Genomic DNA, 17,500 nt, shown 5'->3' on the forward strand with positions numbered 1-17,500 from the left:
CAATAGAAGCTGCAGACTTCACTAATCATAAACAGGTGTGCACGTATCTTTAATAACTGAACATGTTCTGCGGCCGTTTGGTTCCCAACAAAACAAAAGGAATCAAGATTCAGTTTAAAGTCATTTACAACATGCAACATTATCCCATAGACCTCTTGGTTATTATGAATGAAATATAAAATCTGATTAGGACAACAATGATGATATCATAGTCCATAGAACAAACATGTTTATGTCTGAAAATTACAAATATATAGTTGCATAAAAGAACATGTGATTTACCATCAATAGGTATTTAATATACATTTCAAATTAAAAATGAGATCTTAATAAAAGCTGCTTAGCGAACCCTATGGGAGATCCTTAAAGTCTCTTCCTTTCATGATTCATCATCATCAACTTTTAGGAAGCCCCATAAAAAGGAGAGGGAGGGGGAGACGGGGGGGAGAAGGGGGAGACGGGGGGGAGGGAGAGAGGGAGACGGGGGGGAGGAGGAGAGGGAGACGGGGGGGAGGGGGAGAGGGAGACGGGGGGGAGGGGGAGACGGGGGGGAGGAGGAGAGGGAGACGGGGGGAGGGAGACGGGAGGGAGGGAGACGGGGGGAGGAGGGGGAGAGGGAGACGGGGGGGAGGAGGGGGAGAGGGAGAGGGAGACGGGGGGAGGAGGGGGAGAGGGAGACGAGGGGAGGAGGAGAGGGAGACGGGGGGTAGGGGGAGACGGTCCCCGGCGGAGAGGGAGAGACAGAGAGAGAGAGAGAGAGAGAGAGAGAGAGAGAGAGAGAGAGAGAGAGAGAGAGAGAGAGAGAGAGAGACTATAACTCACACAGAGACGCTGAGTCACCCTCCCTCCATACCCCAAACCCAGGGAGGAGGTGAAAGATGCGAGAGAAAGAGAGAAAGAAAGAGAGAAAAAAAGAGAGAGACAGAGAGTAAAAGAGAGAGAGCGAGAGACTATAACTGCCCTAGAGACACTGACGCAAAAGCAGTGTGTGTGTGTGTGTGTGTGTGTGTGTGTGTGTGTGTGTGTGTGTGTGTGTGTGTGTGTGTGTGTGTGTGTGTGTGTCCCATGCGGCGTCCCGGCCGGACGGGACGCCGCATGGGACGTAAAGAGAGAGAGAGAGAGAGAGAGAGAGAGAGACTATAACTCACACAGAGACGCTGACCCGGTCCCCCCCCCCCCAGTCCCCCCAGTCCCACCAGAACCCAAACCCAGGGAGGAGGTCCTCCTGGGTGAAGGAGGTCCTGAAGGTGTGGATGTGTGTCAGTGTGTCTGAGGACCCTCCTCCACCTGGGGACACTCTGTAGAAGGACAGAGTGCCAGCAGGCCGGTCCAGATACACTCCTACTCTGGTAGAGCCAGCGGGGGGGAGACGTATGTCTGTCTGTCTACCGTTGTACCGGACAGAGTAACCATCATCATGACAATCAAGACTCCAGGACTTGTTGTTCCCTCCAAGCACGCTGTCATCACCCTCTCCTCTCCTTGTGATTCCTCTGTATGTCACTGCTATACCAACACCTCCTTTCCTCTCTACCTCCCAGTAACAGCGGCCAGTCAGAGCCTCTCTACACAACACCTGGGAGTAGGAGTCAAATCTCTCTGGGTGATCCGGATACGACTGGTACTCTCTGACCCGCGTCACCTTTCTGTTGTCCTCAGACAGAGAGAGGAGTCTGTGGGCTGTGTTTGGGTCCAGTGTGAGTTCACAGGCATCTGACGGAGAACAAGACATGATGAGCTACTGAACCCTTCTGCACACATCTTCATCATCATCATCATCATCATCACTAGTACTGTTCTTCCTGTTTCACGTTCATCTTCTCTACAAAAATGAACATAGAAAGACTAAATCATATCAGATGATAGCTACTATAGTGGACTAGTGTGCTATAGCTTTAGAAATAGTAGTGCATATTGTTTATAAGATGTTTTAAGTTAAACGTAAATGTAAATCCCATGTGTGTGTGAGTGGTTGTCCCAGTCAAAACAATGAAAAATGTATACACTGAATCTACTCCCGCAGTATTTACACAACATACACATATTATACATCAAAACGTTCATCATGATGAGCTGATTAATCCTCTGTAATATTTAAGCTATAGTCTACATACTTTCTTACTTTTCTTCTTCTTCTACACACGCAATAGCTCCGCCATTCTCCACACACACACACACACACACACACACACACACACACACACACACACACACACACACACACACACACACACACACACACACACACACACACACACACACACACACACACACACACACACACACACACACACACACACACACACACACACACACACACGATTCATGTTTCATCCTCTTCATCCACTTAAGACATCATAACTTGGTCAAAATTCAACGGTTTACCATCATCCAAACTATTAAACAAATCTACACATTTGTATCTTCAATAATATTTGATCAGAATTTCGATATAATTCATACTTTTTTCAGAATGACAGTTTTAGTTTCACTCCGGATTCGTTTTCAGTTGGTCTCACTCTAGCCGTTTGCCTCAGCTGTTGCTCGTTGAGCAATCAGTGGACATCACAGCACTCTGGAGGAGTCTGGTTAAAGTCACGTGGTGGAGGGTAGTGTGGTCTTTGTTAGTCTCTGGCCATTTCTCAATACCAAGTACGCAAACTACGGACTCGCGGACTTGGAAGTGCGTACTTGGCAAGTCCAGACTTCCAAGTACAGACTTCCGAGGACGCGAGTACGCACCTGTGACGTCACCACCTCAGCTCTGTTAACTGCTTTACGGCCTCATGTAGGCATACACTACTGAACAATTTAAACTAATGATATAAAACTAAACCCCAGCCTCTTTCATTTTAAAATAGTATGTCAATATTTTGAATGAATATAAATGAAAAGATATGCTTATCGTGTGTATAAGCTATTCACACAACTTTTTATATGTAGGGTACAGATGCGCGTGCCTAACTGGCTATGTAGTTGGAGAGTAGACTATTGATATAATAATAATAACGAATGAGCGAGAAATGACTCTATTAGAACACACACACACACACACACACACACACACACACACACACACACACACACACACACACACACACACACACACACACACACACACACACACACACGATCGGATGGATCCGACCAAGATTTTCGTTGCCGTTGTGATGGGTTTCCTCTATCAGCGACTTATACAATAAAAACAAATTATATTAAACAAAACCCCAGCCTCTTTAATTTTAAAATAGTATGTCAATATTTTGAATGAATAGGCCTACATTTTTGTTATATATGTCAAATGTTCCTATATATAGCCTATTATTATAGCTTACATACTAATATTTTAAAACATGGTAATGCGAAATGCATCCTGGGATATTTAACGGTCCAAGTCCACACAAGTCACCTCTGATGCGTCCTCGGTGGAACGGCCAGTTTAAGAACGCATGGAGAACACACACGGGTTTTACGACTGTACTTGACTTGATGCGTACTTGGAATTGGAACAGTACTTGGGCTACGACTGATGACGTTTCACGAGAACGCAAAGTACACAAGTACAGACGAGAACGCAAATTGAGAAACGGCCTCTCTCTCTCCCTCATGGACTACAACAATGGACTACAATAGTGGACTACAATAGTGGACTACAATAGTGGACTACAATAGTGGACTACAACAGTGGACTACAATAGTGGACTACAATAGTGGACTACAATAGTGGACTACAATAGTGGACTACAATAGTGGACGTTGTCCGACCACTTTTTTAAATGTCAGCCACAGTTCGGCTTTCGGCCCCAACCTCATTGATCGACCCGGCAACGTTTTCCCACGCCAGTTTTTTGCTTTTGGTGCTGATTCTGGAGGAAAGAGAGCCAAACAAGATCTTATTTCTGGCCTCTACCTCAGAAATCAGCACCTCCACCTCGCATTCACTAAAGTTATTTTTTCTTCCTTTCTCCATTTTCTCCTTTCTCCTAACGAGCGCACTACTGCAGGTTTATTTATACTAATTAGCATATTAAATGAGGGAGGAGACGGGTGGAGATGGAAATGGGTGGAGAGACGGGCTCGTGCATGTGCGCTCAATTTCACATTAATTGGGATGTACAAAGAGAATCTGTGTGAAATCGTGCTTACGCAAGGATTGATACATCCAGATTTTTTTGTGAGCATCAGCTTTCCAGATTTTGGCGTCCGCAAAGTTTTAGTCAGAAATCCACGCAAGTCTTACGCAACAACACACAACTCACTGCCTCCCTGCTTCTAGCCAATCAGCTACTAGCCACCACCAATATACTACCCGGCCTTCTTTCATCCGCCGTCATGTCTCGTCTCCACCTTGGATTATCACTCCTGCTACTCCAGACTCTTAGGACTCTCTCCTCTACTCCACCAACTTCTGGCCCACTCAGCTACACCGCCGCTGACCTTCACCGCCTCAACAATAACCATCGTCTCTCTGCTGCTGCTGCCCCTGCAGCCAGCACAGCTGGAATCCTCCGCCGACGCCGCTACATCCATCCAGGTTCTGGCCCCTCTCGCAACCAACACCTCCCCCATGGCTCACCCATCCCCTCACTCTGGACTAACTCTCGCCCCCCCGTCACCCCCACCTGCCGTACTGCCAACCTCACTAACCTCCGTTCCCCCTCCCCTGCCCCCCCATCCATCTCCCTCGCACTGCTGAACTGTCGCTCCCTCTCCAACAAATCAGCCGTTATATCTGAACTGCTACTGGACAATAACATGGATCTGCTCCTCCTCTGTGAAACATGGCAGCAGCCCCTGGACTTCTACGCTCTCAATCAAGCCACTCCTTCCAATTACAGTTACATCGCCAAACCCCGCCTCTCTGGCCGAGGGGGAGGCGTTGGCGTTCTTCATAAACAATCCCTGTCCATCACTGAACTGAACCTCAACCTCCCATCTATCTCATCCTTTGAACACCTTGCCTTCTCCCTCCCCAACTCCATCACCACTGTTCTAATCTACCGTCCTCTGAAGCCACGCCCATCTTTTCTCTCTGAACTGTCTGAACTCCTCACCATTACGTCCTCTCTCTCTTCCCGCCTCCTACTTACCGGTGACTTCAACATCCACACGGACAAGCCGACCGCCCCACTGACATCTGACTTCCTCTCCCTTCTCACCTGTTTCCACCTCACCCAACACATTGACTTCCCCACCCATACCAAAGGCCATATCCTCCACATAGTCTGCTCCGCCTCCCTACCCGTATCTAACCCCCATCCTCTCCCCTTCCCACTCTCTGATCATCTCCGCATCCTCTTCTCCGCTCCTCTACCCTCACCCCATAATCCCAAAAAGCGCTCCATTTCCTACCGCAACATCAAACCAGTCAACCCACTCTCACTCTCCAAGCTCATGTCCTCTGCCTTCCCCCCTGACTCTGCCCCCTCTTCCCCTGACGACTATGCCATCATGCTCAACTCCATCCTTTCTGACTCCCTTGACTCCCTTTCCCCCTGGAAGACTTCCTCTGTCTCATTCACTAACTCCGCCCCCTGGTACACCCCGGAACTCCGCACCATGAAACAGACTGGCTGCCAACTCGAGCGGTTATGCAAGCGAACCCGCCTCACCGTTCACGCCGAAGCCTACAAACATCACATCTCCTCCTACCGTGACGCTCTCCATGCTGCTAAATCCGCCCACTTCTCCACCCTCATCAACAGCACCAACCGGAACCCCCGCATCCTGTTCTCCACCGTCAACAAACTGCTCCAGCCGCCGGACATTAATCCACCCTCCTCACCTGACCTCTGTAACTCTTTCCTCCTCGCCTTTAACCATAAAATCTCCCAAATCAACAGCTCCCTGACTGCCGCCGTTAGTAACTCCTCCACCCCCACCATTCCTATCCCCCCCCCTCCCTGACCACCCACCCTTCACTTCTTTCACTGCCTTCTCCCCTGTTGACTCCTTCCACATTTTGGACATTATCACTGCGTCCAAGACAACCACCTGCTCTCTCGACCCCCTCCCAACGACTCTAACCAAGGCTTGCCTCCCTGTCCTCACCCCCCACCTCACCACCCTCTTCAATCAGTCCCTATCCCTTGGTCATGTTCTCTCTGTCTACAAACTTGCCTCCATCACCCCCATCCTCAAAAAGCCCACCCTTGATCCAGCCAACCTCTCCAACTACCGCCCCATCTCCAACCTGCCGTTCCTCTCCGAAACTCTGGAACGCATTGTCGCCGCCCAACTCCACACCCACCTCCGGTCAAACAACCTCTATGAACCCCTCCAGTCAAACAACCTCTATGAACCCCTCCAGTCAAACAACCTCTATGAACCCCTCCAGTCAAACAACCTCTATGAACCCCTCCAGTCAAACAACCTCTATGAACCCCTCCAGTCTGGCTTCCGCCCGCTTCACAGCACCGAAACTGCCCTTGTCAAAGTAATCAACAATCTCCTCACCTCTGCAGACTGCGGTGCCCTCAACATCCTGCTTTTCCTAGACCTCAGCGCAGCCTTTGATACTGTACACCATTCCATCCTCCTCAAAAGGCTGCGCCAACAGGGTGTTGAGGGCACCGCACTCGACTGGCTCACCTCCTACCTCACCGACAGGCAACAGTTCGTCTCCCTCTCTGGCCACACGTCCACCCTCTCTCCTGTACCGCAGGGGGTCCCTCAGGGCTCAGTCCTCGGCCCCCTTCTTTTCATCTGCTACCTCTTCCCCCTTGGTCACATCATCCGCAAACTCAATCTCGACTTCCACTGTTACGCAGATGACACTCAGATGTACATCAGTACCAAAACCACCCAAAACCCTCCCCTCACCCACATCGAAACCTGCATCTCTACAATAAAAACATGGCTGACCCACAACTTTCTCAAACTTAACAGCGACAAAACAGAGCTCCTCTCATAGGCACCAAATCCACTCTCAATAAAACTGGACCCATCTCACTCACCATCGACGCCTCGACCATCACTCCCTCCCCCCTGGCACGCAATCTTGGTGTTATCCTGGACCCCACCCTCTCCTTCGATCCCCATGTCAGCTCCATTGTCAAGACCTCCTACTTTCACCTCCGCCGCATCGCCTAAATCAGACACTGCCTCTCCCCCCCTGCTGCTGAATCCCTTATCCACGCCTTCATCTCCTCCCGTCTTGACTACTGCAACTCCCTCCTCACTGGCGTCACCTCTCATTCCCTCCATAGACTCCAAATGGTCCAAAACTCTGCTGCTCGCCTCCTCACTCACACCCGGTCCCGTGAGCACATCACTACCGTTCTCCACACTCTCCACTGGCTCCCCGTCAAACAACGTATCAGTTTCAAAATACTCCTCCTGACTTTCAAAGCTCTCCACCACCTGGCCCCGCCCTACCTGTCTGACCTCCTCATCCCCCATCGCCCCTCCCGAGCCCTCCGATCCTCCTCCACTCTCACTCTAACCGTACCACCCTCCAAACGGAAAACATTCGGTGACAGAGCCTTCTCCAGGGCAGCCCCCCGACTATGGAACTCTCTTCCCCAACCTGTCCGCGACTCTCCCTCACTTCCCACATTCAAATCCACTCTAAAAACCTCTCTCTTTTCCCAAGCCTACGACCTCCCCTACCCATGACCACCTTCATCCCTGCCCCTGCCCATGTCCCCCTGACACCTTTCATGTTTTTTATGTCTTCCACAATGTAAGCGTCTTTGGGTCACTGAAAAGCGCTATATAAATTTCATGAATTATTATTATTATTATTATTAACAGTAGAACACGTATAGTTAAAAGCCTAAACAGCCTCGTTGGTGGATAGCAGCATAGGCTCTGTTTGATTGAATAAGGGTTGTATTTCTTGCCTACTACCTCCCACCGATCCACTGCCTCTCTGTCCTCTCCCTACGCTTCAATCACGTAATGATGATGATCTGACAATGCACGCACATTGTAAAAATAAACAAATAAGGAATGTATCACTACTTATTAATTACTACTAATTATTATTACATAGTTCATGCGTTATATAAGCACCAGTAAAAAAATGTGTGTTTGTTGTGTGTCAAGTTGTTAACTGATGCTATAGGTTAGACTACGACATAGTAATGTTACCAATAAAAAACATCATAAACATGGCAACATAATTCACTATCTTGCTCAAGGAGTAATTACTCATACATGCTCACACTAATGGTTCAATGCAGTTTGAAGTTTGTTTGAAATAGCGTACCTCATCATCACCCGAAAGAATGGGATGACAGGTTGTCATAGCTTCTTGGCACATACCGCCTACCGTAGTTGCAACCAGGTTGCAACGTCCATTTTAAAAAGCGAGCACTGTTCGTTTGAATGCACTATATCATTTTACCACGAGATGGGAGTAATTCCTACACAGTGTCCCTTTAAGCTATGTAGCTTTATCATGTTTTCAACCTCACTTTACACTGCAGCACTCACAACATTGTCTTCAGGGAAAAACATTTGACATGTTTCATTTTGTTCTGTAAAATAAATCTTTATATTTTAAGAATATTGAATGTACATTTGACAGCCCTAAATCAAACTAATCAGATACTTACACTTTTTTAGAGCTGATCTCAGGTCAGCCACCTTCTCCAGCTCCATGTTCAGTGTCTCCTCCAGCTGATCCTGGGATCTCCTCACGAGGTTAGTAGGGGGAGAGACTGGTGAGGCTACAAGCAGAGGAAAGCCAAGAAGAGGTTCAATATGAAGACCCTGATTGGGAAGACATTCAAGAACATGGTGTTCAAGAACACCACCTGTGTTCGGAGCAGAGTGGAACGATCACATCGTGTTTTGGGGAGACAAAAAACATAGGATTTCATTCATGTTCTCGAGATGATTGGTCTTGTTTTAGTAACAGTGATAAAATGGCATCAATTTTGGGTTCAATTGCTCTTCAAAAAGAATATGACCGAACAGCGGTATGGGCGGTGTGGCACAGTATCATACCGGAGACATTCTGGATCATTGGACAACCCTGAGACGAATCAAACTAAACAAACACTTACACTTCTTTACATCTGGTTTAGGGACAGGCACCTTCCCCATCTCCATGTTCAGTGTCTCCTCCAGCTGATCCAGGGCTCTCCTCAAGGTCCCTACGTATGACGGAGGACGGACCTCCACCGTCGTCCAGTCCCTGGTGGGTGGAGGATCCTTCAGGGATCTGAAGGTCTGGAGGAGGTGGAGGTGGTCTTCAGTGTGTGAGAGCTGCTTCACCTCTGATCTTCTATTGGTCAGATCTTCTATCTCCTGCTCCAGCTCTTTGATGAGGCCTTCAGCTTCTGTCTCTGTGGATTTCAGTTTCTCTTTAACCGTTTGGTTGTGATCATCCTGGCACTTTTCAACAGAGCGCTTCAGAGCAGTGAAGACCTGCAGACCATCGGCTATCTCTTTGTCTGCGTCTGCTTTGCTACTTCCCACTGTGTCTCTGATGTCCTTAATCTTTAGTTGTCTCTCCTGGATCATCTGCTGAACTTCAGCCTCTATCTTCCCCAGCTGGGCCGTCTTCACTCCATATTCCTCCTTTAGAGGTACAACAGGATGGGACTTGTGGTCTGTCACTGTGCACAACACACACACACACACCTGTTCAGTCTGGCAGAAGAGCTCCAGGAGTCTGTCGTGTTTCTTACACATCCTGTCCTCCAGACGGTCCATAGGCTCGACCAGCTGATGTTTCTTCAGTCTTGCGACTCTCTGATGAGGCTCCAGGTGGGTTTGGCAGTAAGAGGTAAAACACGTCAGGCAGGACTTCACGGCCTTCAGCTGGGTCCCAGTACAGACGTCACAGGGAACTTCTCCTGGTCCAACACAAGGCTGCTCTTTGACTCGTACAGAACTTCTAAACTGATCAACCATCCCTGATATGAAGGTATTGACCTGTAAATCAGGTCTTGTGTGGGACAGCTTGTTGCAAACAGGACATTTGTACTGGACTTGGTCATCCCAGAACGTTGTAATACAGGTTCTACAGAAGTTGTGTCCACATGGTGTGGAGACTGGGCTGTTGAACACATCCAGACAGATGGAACAGGAGAAGTCCTCTTCAGACCAGGAAGTAGCAGAGGCCATTCCTAGAAAACATGGATAACAATAGTAAAATAACAGTTTGAACTTGTTCAAATGCAAGTGCTTTATACGTTATATATTTTGTTGTTTCAAGCTGAAATCTTCATCCAATAGGAGGTACAACATGAAGTCCTGCAGAAAGGACATCTTCACTGAGGATGAGGGGTCAATATTTTGGACTCACCTTACAATGTTTGTCTGATTATTTAGTTTATAAATGAGTGAAGTGCCTCCATGTCATGTTACTTTTTAAATTAAAGGAATTATACATTCTCAAAGTACATTTATATCAATTATTGTCTAAAATATGGGATAAGTATGTGTCCAAAAACAACGTTTGCATAGGGTGAGAAGTCTCAGACTTCTGCCCAGTTGAAACAGCCGAGTGTCACAACGCTACACTTTCACTTTTAACATGGAAGCACTTTTTCTGTCCCTGAAAACAAACTAGAGGTTCAAATACAACGTATCCAAATGACACAAAACCACAACATTGGAAGTTATTCAAATAGTCATGACGTCCGTAATCGATTAATTGCAGATTCAATCAGATTCTATCCAATATTGATTTGGTTAGGGATATGAAATATTTAAGCAATAGATCACGACTGTGGAATGTTCTCATTATACCACAGTTAAGGGGCGTTGTCCGTCCCGACACGCAGTGGAGGGACGGCGACCCCCTTAACTGTGGTATAATGAGAACATTTCACTGACTGAAGTGATCTACTGCTTTTATAAAACGGTTACGTAAGTATGGCGAAATGAAAGTCATAGACACCCTCAATTTTTAAAAAGTGAGAAAGTCGGAAAAGCATATTTTAACAAATACAAAAAAGTAGTCCCTCCTGGCTGCCTGCAAAGTGTACGGCGGTTGCTATGCAACACACTGTAGCGTCCTTCAGAGAGAAGGCTAGAGACGGTAGCTCGGTTCGCCGGCAATTTAGCCTACTATGGAGTTCACTCACCGTGTGCCTATTGCTTTACAACATTTCCACCCTCTGCATCAATCAACATATTTTTAGGCTTCAGTGAACTATGCTATTGCTTTTATATACTGTATAACAACAGTTCAAGTTAGGCGCGGAGTGATACTGAACTCTGTAAACTGAATGGGCGTCATAGACAGTTGGGAACCAATCAGATCGCTTAAGCCACCCGTTTTATAATTTTTTATAGAACTAATGCTGTAAATTGTACAGGGAACCCTCTAACCTGAATTAACTTTGAAGGGTTTGAGACCTGCTGTCGGTTGCACCAGCAGAACGTAAAGCCGATCATAAGTTCTGGTGTAAAGTTCGCCTTAACCCTACGCTCGACGTAGCTAGTTTCAAACTAAAGGTGTTCTAAATTTTGGTTGCACCACCATAACTTAAGTTTTAACGTTACTAGTAGTGCGTAAATTGTACCAGTGTCACATTTAATGACGTTTAGATAATTTCAAGCCAATCATTGACAGCAAACAATGTAAACAGGAAGTAGCTGCTACCGGCAAGTTTCCACCTCATCCGAGTGAAGACGCGTTAGCACCCAAATGAGAGGGCAAACAAAACAGTTCGACAGTCATTTATTCTCTAAAATTGACTTGGGCGTGAGGCGTGAGGTTAAGCTATTTGATGGCGGATTTTTATAATAAATTGCAGCTCATTGCTGCTTTGTATGCTATTCGTTGTGTGAGTGTCAGAGTTTTTGTCCGAGTTAGCCTCTACCTGGCTATGCATTGTATGGAATAGCTCTAGAATATTGGTTTGTACGTGGGCCGAAACCCAAATCGCGCATATATATCTACATCATTATACTGATGAAATGGATCGATACGGTCACGGACAATCCGTTCCCGACGCAAACCGTGTTGAAACTCCTCTTCCCATTGCTCAAAACGAATAGCCATCTTTGGTATTTAAATCTTTTAACGTATTTACCAGTCTTTATCGTTAGAATGGAACTTACACCAGCTAGAGGGGAGGTGTAAAATATAAGTTATAACTTAGTGTTACATTGAAACTATCTGCTTGGTGCAACTGCTATTTTTTTAGTAGAGTGTAAAGTCGAACGTTTGGGCAATTTACGTTCACCGTAGCCTAAGTGGGACCTTACGTTCTGCTGGTGCAACCAGCTGCAGAGTTCTGTCTGGGTTAGAGTCCTAGAATCCGGGTTGGAGTCCCAGAGAAAGTGGGTATACCACGTGGGTATACCAGAGAGACTGTTGATCTGATCTTAAATACATTGCACTTTCTAAAATGCTTTTTTAACTTTAGCCTTTATTTCTATTTATTTTACTCTTTTTAATTTTATTTTACTTATCTATTATTTTCTTTTTATTGTATGACAATGTTAATATGTGAAGCACTTTGAGTCTGCCTTGTGTATGAAAAGTGCTATATAAATAAAGTTGCCTTGCCTAACCTGGTGCATCATTAAAAATATTAATGTTTACATTAAGAATTGACCCCGAATTGACCCCCCCCCCCCCCCCCCTCCCCGGTCAACAATTCCACCCGCGGTTATAATCAGGGGTGCACATAACTGGTACGGCACTTTTGCGTAACTCACCGTCAGGTCATCAAAACAAAACTACACGTGTATCTTGTACTACTCCTGCGTTTCCCCACCTGCGCAAAAAAAGGCAAACGGAGCCGGAGTGCTGTGTGCGCTGTGCACCGCGCGCACACTGGAGAACTGCTCAAAATCTGCTGATTTTGTGCAAACATCCGTTACTGTGAGACATCCTATACGCGCATTCACGAGACATGTAACCAGCCCATAACCGTGAACGTCGAATCATGGATTAAACGTCTGAAAAGGACCGAGCGGGATCTTTTCCAGCGGTGAACAGAAGCTGCTTGTGGAGGTCTATGAGGAGTACACGCATATAATAACTCTAACAGGGAACACCGTAACCATTAATAGAAACAGGGAGGCTGCCTGGCACAGAAATCGGCGATCTGTTGAATGCATAAGTAGTATTAAGCGTAACATATTTTAATTTAATATTGACTATCGATTTGGAATCAGGGAGATAGTCTCGAGTTGCGGGGTTCAATCCCCACGCAAGTAATAGTAATATAGGAAGGATTACTAGAGATAATAATGAGATCAAATAACTTTTCATGCCATTTCTTTTCCATTTCTTTGAATATTCTTAATTAGGGAATTAATAAAATGAATAAAGGGAATTACAAAATGAAGCCAACGCCAAGAATACTATGAATTGCTCTGGACACGAACATCACAGGGCAAGTGCTAGACCATCCACCCAGCCGCTGAATCCTGATTACGCAGTAATACATAGATTAGTGTAGAAATGTGTTGAAAAGATAGCCACAGTAATAATAGATAGCAATTCATTGAATTATTTCATTTGCATCATTTAATCTTAGACCCTTAGTGAAAATATACGCTGTTTGTACTTCATATATGTACATTTATGACAAAATTGTGAGGACTAGGCTTGGCGGAACCTTCTGATGGTACACTTGTTGCTGACAGATGGATTTCTCTGAAACACCGCTCAAGTTAGCCTGACAGTTAACCTGCTCCCGACCAGGTTAGTTTGGGCGGATAAATTGCCATGGTTACTTAGCGGAGATTCCCTTAAGTCACGTTAATGGAACGCAACTCTAGCTGAAAGAAGCCAGGCTAAGCAAAATAAGCCCGGCTTTGCGTTTAGCTTGGTTGATGGAATACCCCCCTGAGACTGAAGCTGACCTCAGTGTATGTATACTACATGTAGACATGGCAGGACTGTGTTTGCAGAGGCAGGCGCGTCCGTCTCATGAGGCTTATGGAAGTGCAGTTATCAGCGGGCTGGCCAACTTTCAATATTATTTGTATTTAGCCTTACATTTTCAAACAGGTTGTTGGTACACAGTTGTTATTCTTAATGTTCTCACTTGTTGTGTGCGTGTGTGTCTCTGTGTCTGTTCTAGTGCTACCACTTTGTACAGCTGACCACAGTTGACCAACCCGAGACAAATATTTTCTGAGGTGGTACGCGGTATAAAAAGTTTGAGAACCACTGATCTAGAACATATCAATACAGTGAGAATATACGACCAATAATCTAAAGAAAACATGACATTTAGCGAGCTGTACCGTAGCTTCTCCGTGATGAAAACGTGACCTGCCCCTTGTCGTGTGAAAATATTACAGCACAGAAGGAAATGAAGATCAGTCGAAGGAAGAGATTCAGGTGTTCACCAAAACACAAAGTAAGAGTTGAGAACCGAGACGAACGCTAACACAGTTCTAAAGAAGACAGTGAAGACAGATCGAATGAGGAAGGAGACTTTGAACACCAGCCACCAGTAAAACCATCAATCATTAACTAACTAAAGAGGATTACATGGTTTACCTGTATCACACACACACACACACACACACACACACACACACACACACACACACACACACACACACACACACACACACTGCAGCTTAAGAGTCAAAAGTAGAGCAAAAGAGAGATATAAGAGATAAATACAAAATAATAAAATGAAGATAAAAACGATGTACACTATCTACACCTCTCACAGGTGTACATCATAAGTATAGTTACACAGGATACTGGCTGAGTATGAGTATAAGTACACAGGATACTAGCTCAGTATGAGTATAAGTACACAGGATACTGGCTCAGTATAAGTACACAGGATACTGGCTCAGTATGAGTATAAGTACACAGGATACTGGCTCAGTATGAGTATAAGTACACAGGATACTGGCTCAGTATGAGTATAAGTACACAGGATACTGGCTCAGTATGAGTATAAGTACACAGGATACTGGCTCAGTATGAGTATAAGTACACAGGATACTGGCTCAGTATGAGTATAAGTACACAGGATACTGGCTCAGTATAAGTACACAGGATACTGGCTCAGTATGAGTATAAGTACACAGGATACTGGCTCAGTATAAGTATAAGTACACAGGATACTGGCTCAGTATGAGTATAAGTACACAGGATACTGGCTCAGTATGAGTATAAGTACACAGGATACTGGCTCAGTATAAGTACACAGGATACTGGCTCAGTATGAGTACACAGGATACTGGCTCAGTATAAGTACACAGGATACTAGCTCAGTATAAGTACACAGGATACTGGCTCAGTATGAGTATAAGTACACAGGATACTGGCTCAGTATAAGTACACAGGATACTGGCTCAGTATGAGTATAAGTACACAGGATACTAGCTCAGTATGAGTATAAGTACACAGGATACTGGCTCAGTATAAGTACACAGGATACTGGCTCAGTATGAGTATAAGTACACAGGATACTGGCTCAGTATGAGTATAAGCGTGGCATTGGACAGGCTATGACTAGGGTTGCCAACCGTCCCGTAAAATACGGGATCGTCCCGTATTTGGCAACTAAAAGACCTGTCCCGTAATGAACTGATACGGGACGCACTTTGTCCCGTATTTTGGGGTCGTGTTGTACCTTTATGTAATGCCGGTTATCGTTGCATTAATAAAACCCGTGGGTTGCTTAAGCGTATAAACACACGGAGGCAAGGATGCAGTACGAGCCAGTTACTTTATTGGCGCACTATAAACACACTGAATAGCCAGACCCACGCAGCCAACCACCGAACCCCGAAGTAATGACCGTCTAACACAGTTGAGCACCGAGTGCTCAATCCAATACTCCACAGGTCGTAATCGCGTGAACGCGTCTGCCCGCGATCGCGCATAACTCTCCCCCCCCCCCCCCCCCCTCAACAATCTCGATCAAGAGGTGTCCCGTATTTGAAAGTCTGGGAGTTGGCAACCCTAGCTATGACCCACTATGTTGTGCTCCATGTACCCACTGTTGACAACGTGACGTGACTAAGCTACCAACACAAACAAAGAGGAGCTGGGAAAGCAAATGAACTAACTACGTGTTTAAGTTGTGAAGGGCAAACGTGCGGCGACACACAGCACTACAGATGTCCAAACAGATTGAAAAAGCAAAACATATTTGTTGCACAGCTGAACGCTGTATCACACCATGGGCTGTTCTCAATTCAACAACACGCATCCATCCAATCTACATCAGGCATTCTGACCTAAACTCACGCACCCCCCACCGCAGTTATTCACTGATGACTGCACTATCGTCATCTCCACCACACCCAACGCTGTACGAACGCAACCCGTGGATAAGTCAGGCTCCTTGGTGGAAACAGCCGACCACTTGAGTGCAAAAAAAAAAAAAACACAACACACCTCACCACAGCACCAGCACATCTTAAGCAATGAACACCGCGTCTTACCTTCATCGGTGCGGCGGTGGTGTGCAGATGCGCCCCGCGGTGCAGCCCGCCGCCACATCCACTCAGTCCGACAGGTGGTCGCTCTGTGAGTCCGCGGTCCTACCGACCCGCTCCGCTGCTGTTCGCCTTCGTGTGTTCCGGCTACAACGACCTGATGGTCTGATGCCTCATCATTGCATCCCCAGCCGAAGAGTATCGGTATCAATACCTCATTCGTTGTCCAGGCCAGGCCGGCCGCTCACACAAAGATAAGTAAGGGATAATGTACAGAACATCGCCGGTCATTATCGGGGAAACAGGCCCCGACAGGGCGGACACCGCGCGATGCGGAGGGGTCTCGCCCTGAAGGGGCTCGTTCTAGATAATGACCGGCGACGTTCTGTCCATTATCCCGCTTATTACACGGCTACTTGTCAAAACGAAAAAATAACTTCACACGGTGTGTCTTTGTACAATTTATTTATTACCATCCGCAGTGTTGATCGGCGGAGAAATAGTCCGTCGAAGACGTTGACGTCGCTTAGCAACCGGATCCTCTGGGGTTGACTACTGGCGGAGTGATACGAGAGACGTGACTCAGAGCCGCTCTCCTTGACAGGTCATCACATCAGCGGTCAATTATCGAAAAGTAATTAAGGAGCATGCACGTGAACGGCGCATCCACAGCACTGAGAAGAGCCGTGTAATAATCCATAAGAATTAAACTCAAGGGTTTGTCTTTTTAAGTGGTGGGTACAAAATGAATCTTGACGAAAACTGGTGGGGACTCGTCCCCAGCGTAATCGACGCCTATGAGTATAAGTACACAGGATACTAGCTCAGTATGAGTATAGTTACACAGGATACTGGCTCAGTATGAGTATAAGTACACAGGATACTAGCTCAGTATGAGTATAGTACACAGGATACTTGCTCAGTATGAGTATAGTACACAGGATACTAGCTCAGTATGAGTATAGTACACAGGATACTTGCTCAGTATGAGTATAAGTACACAGGATACTAGCTCAGTATGAGTATAAGTACACAGGATACTGGCTCAGTATGAGTATAAGTACACAGGATACTGGCTCAGTATGAGTATAAGTACACAGGATACTGGCTCAGTATGAGTATAAGTACACAGGATACTAGCTCAGTATGACAGGGCTGCTTG

The 17,500-nt window shown here is 46.2% G+C and overlaps 1 protein-coding gene across 2 annotated transcripts; it reads right to left on the minus strand.

Moving 5' to 3' along the window:
* Positions 1-546: 546 nt before the first annotated feature.
* On the minus strand, positions 547-10,080 carry LOC311375798 (tripartite motif-containing protein 16-like; the record flags this gene model as incomplete). 2 transcript variants are annotated; one of them, XM_084490850.1, is made up of 3 exons in its annotated part: positions 549-1,713; positions 8,562-8,675; positions 9,015-10,080. In XM_084490850.1, the coding sequence occupies 3 exons, from the start codon at positions 10,078-10,080 to the stop codon at positions 1,145-1,147; spliced, it is 1,749 nt and encodes a 582-aa protein (XP_084346976.1). In that variant the 3' UTR covers positions 549-1,144. The 2 variants fall into 2 exon arrangements, with proteins under 2 accessions (XP_084346977.1, XP_084346976.1); XM_084490851.1 differs by lacking the exon at positions 8,562-8,675 and having other exon boundaries at positions 547-1,713.
* Between the last annotated feature and the right edge of the window lie 7,420 nt (positions 10,081-17,500).

This window comes from Micromesistius poutassou (assembly GCF_964030765.1).
Source record: "Micromesistius poutassou genome assembly, contig: SCAFFOLD_4050, whole genome shotgun sequence".
Classification (NCBI taxonomy): domain Eukaryota; kingdom Metazoa; phylum Chordata; class Actinopteri; order Gadiformes; family Gadidae; genus Micromesistius; species Micromesistius poutassou.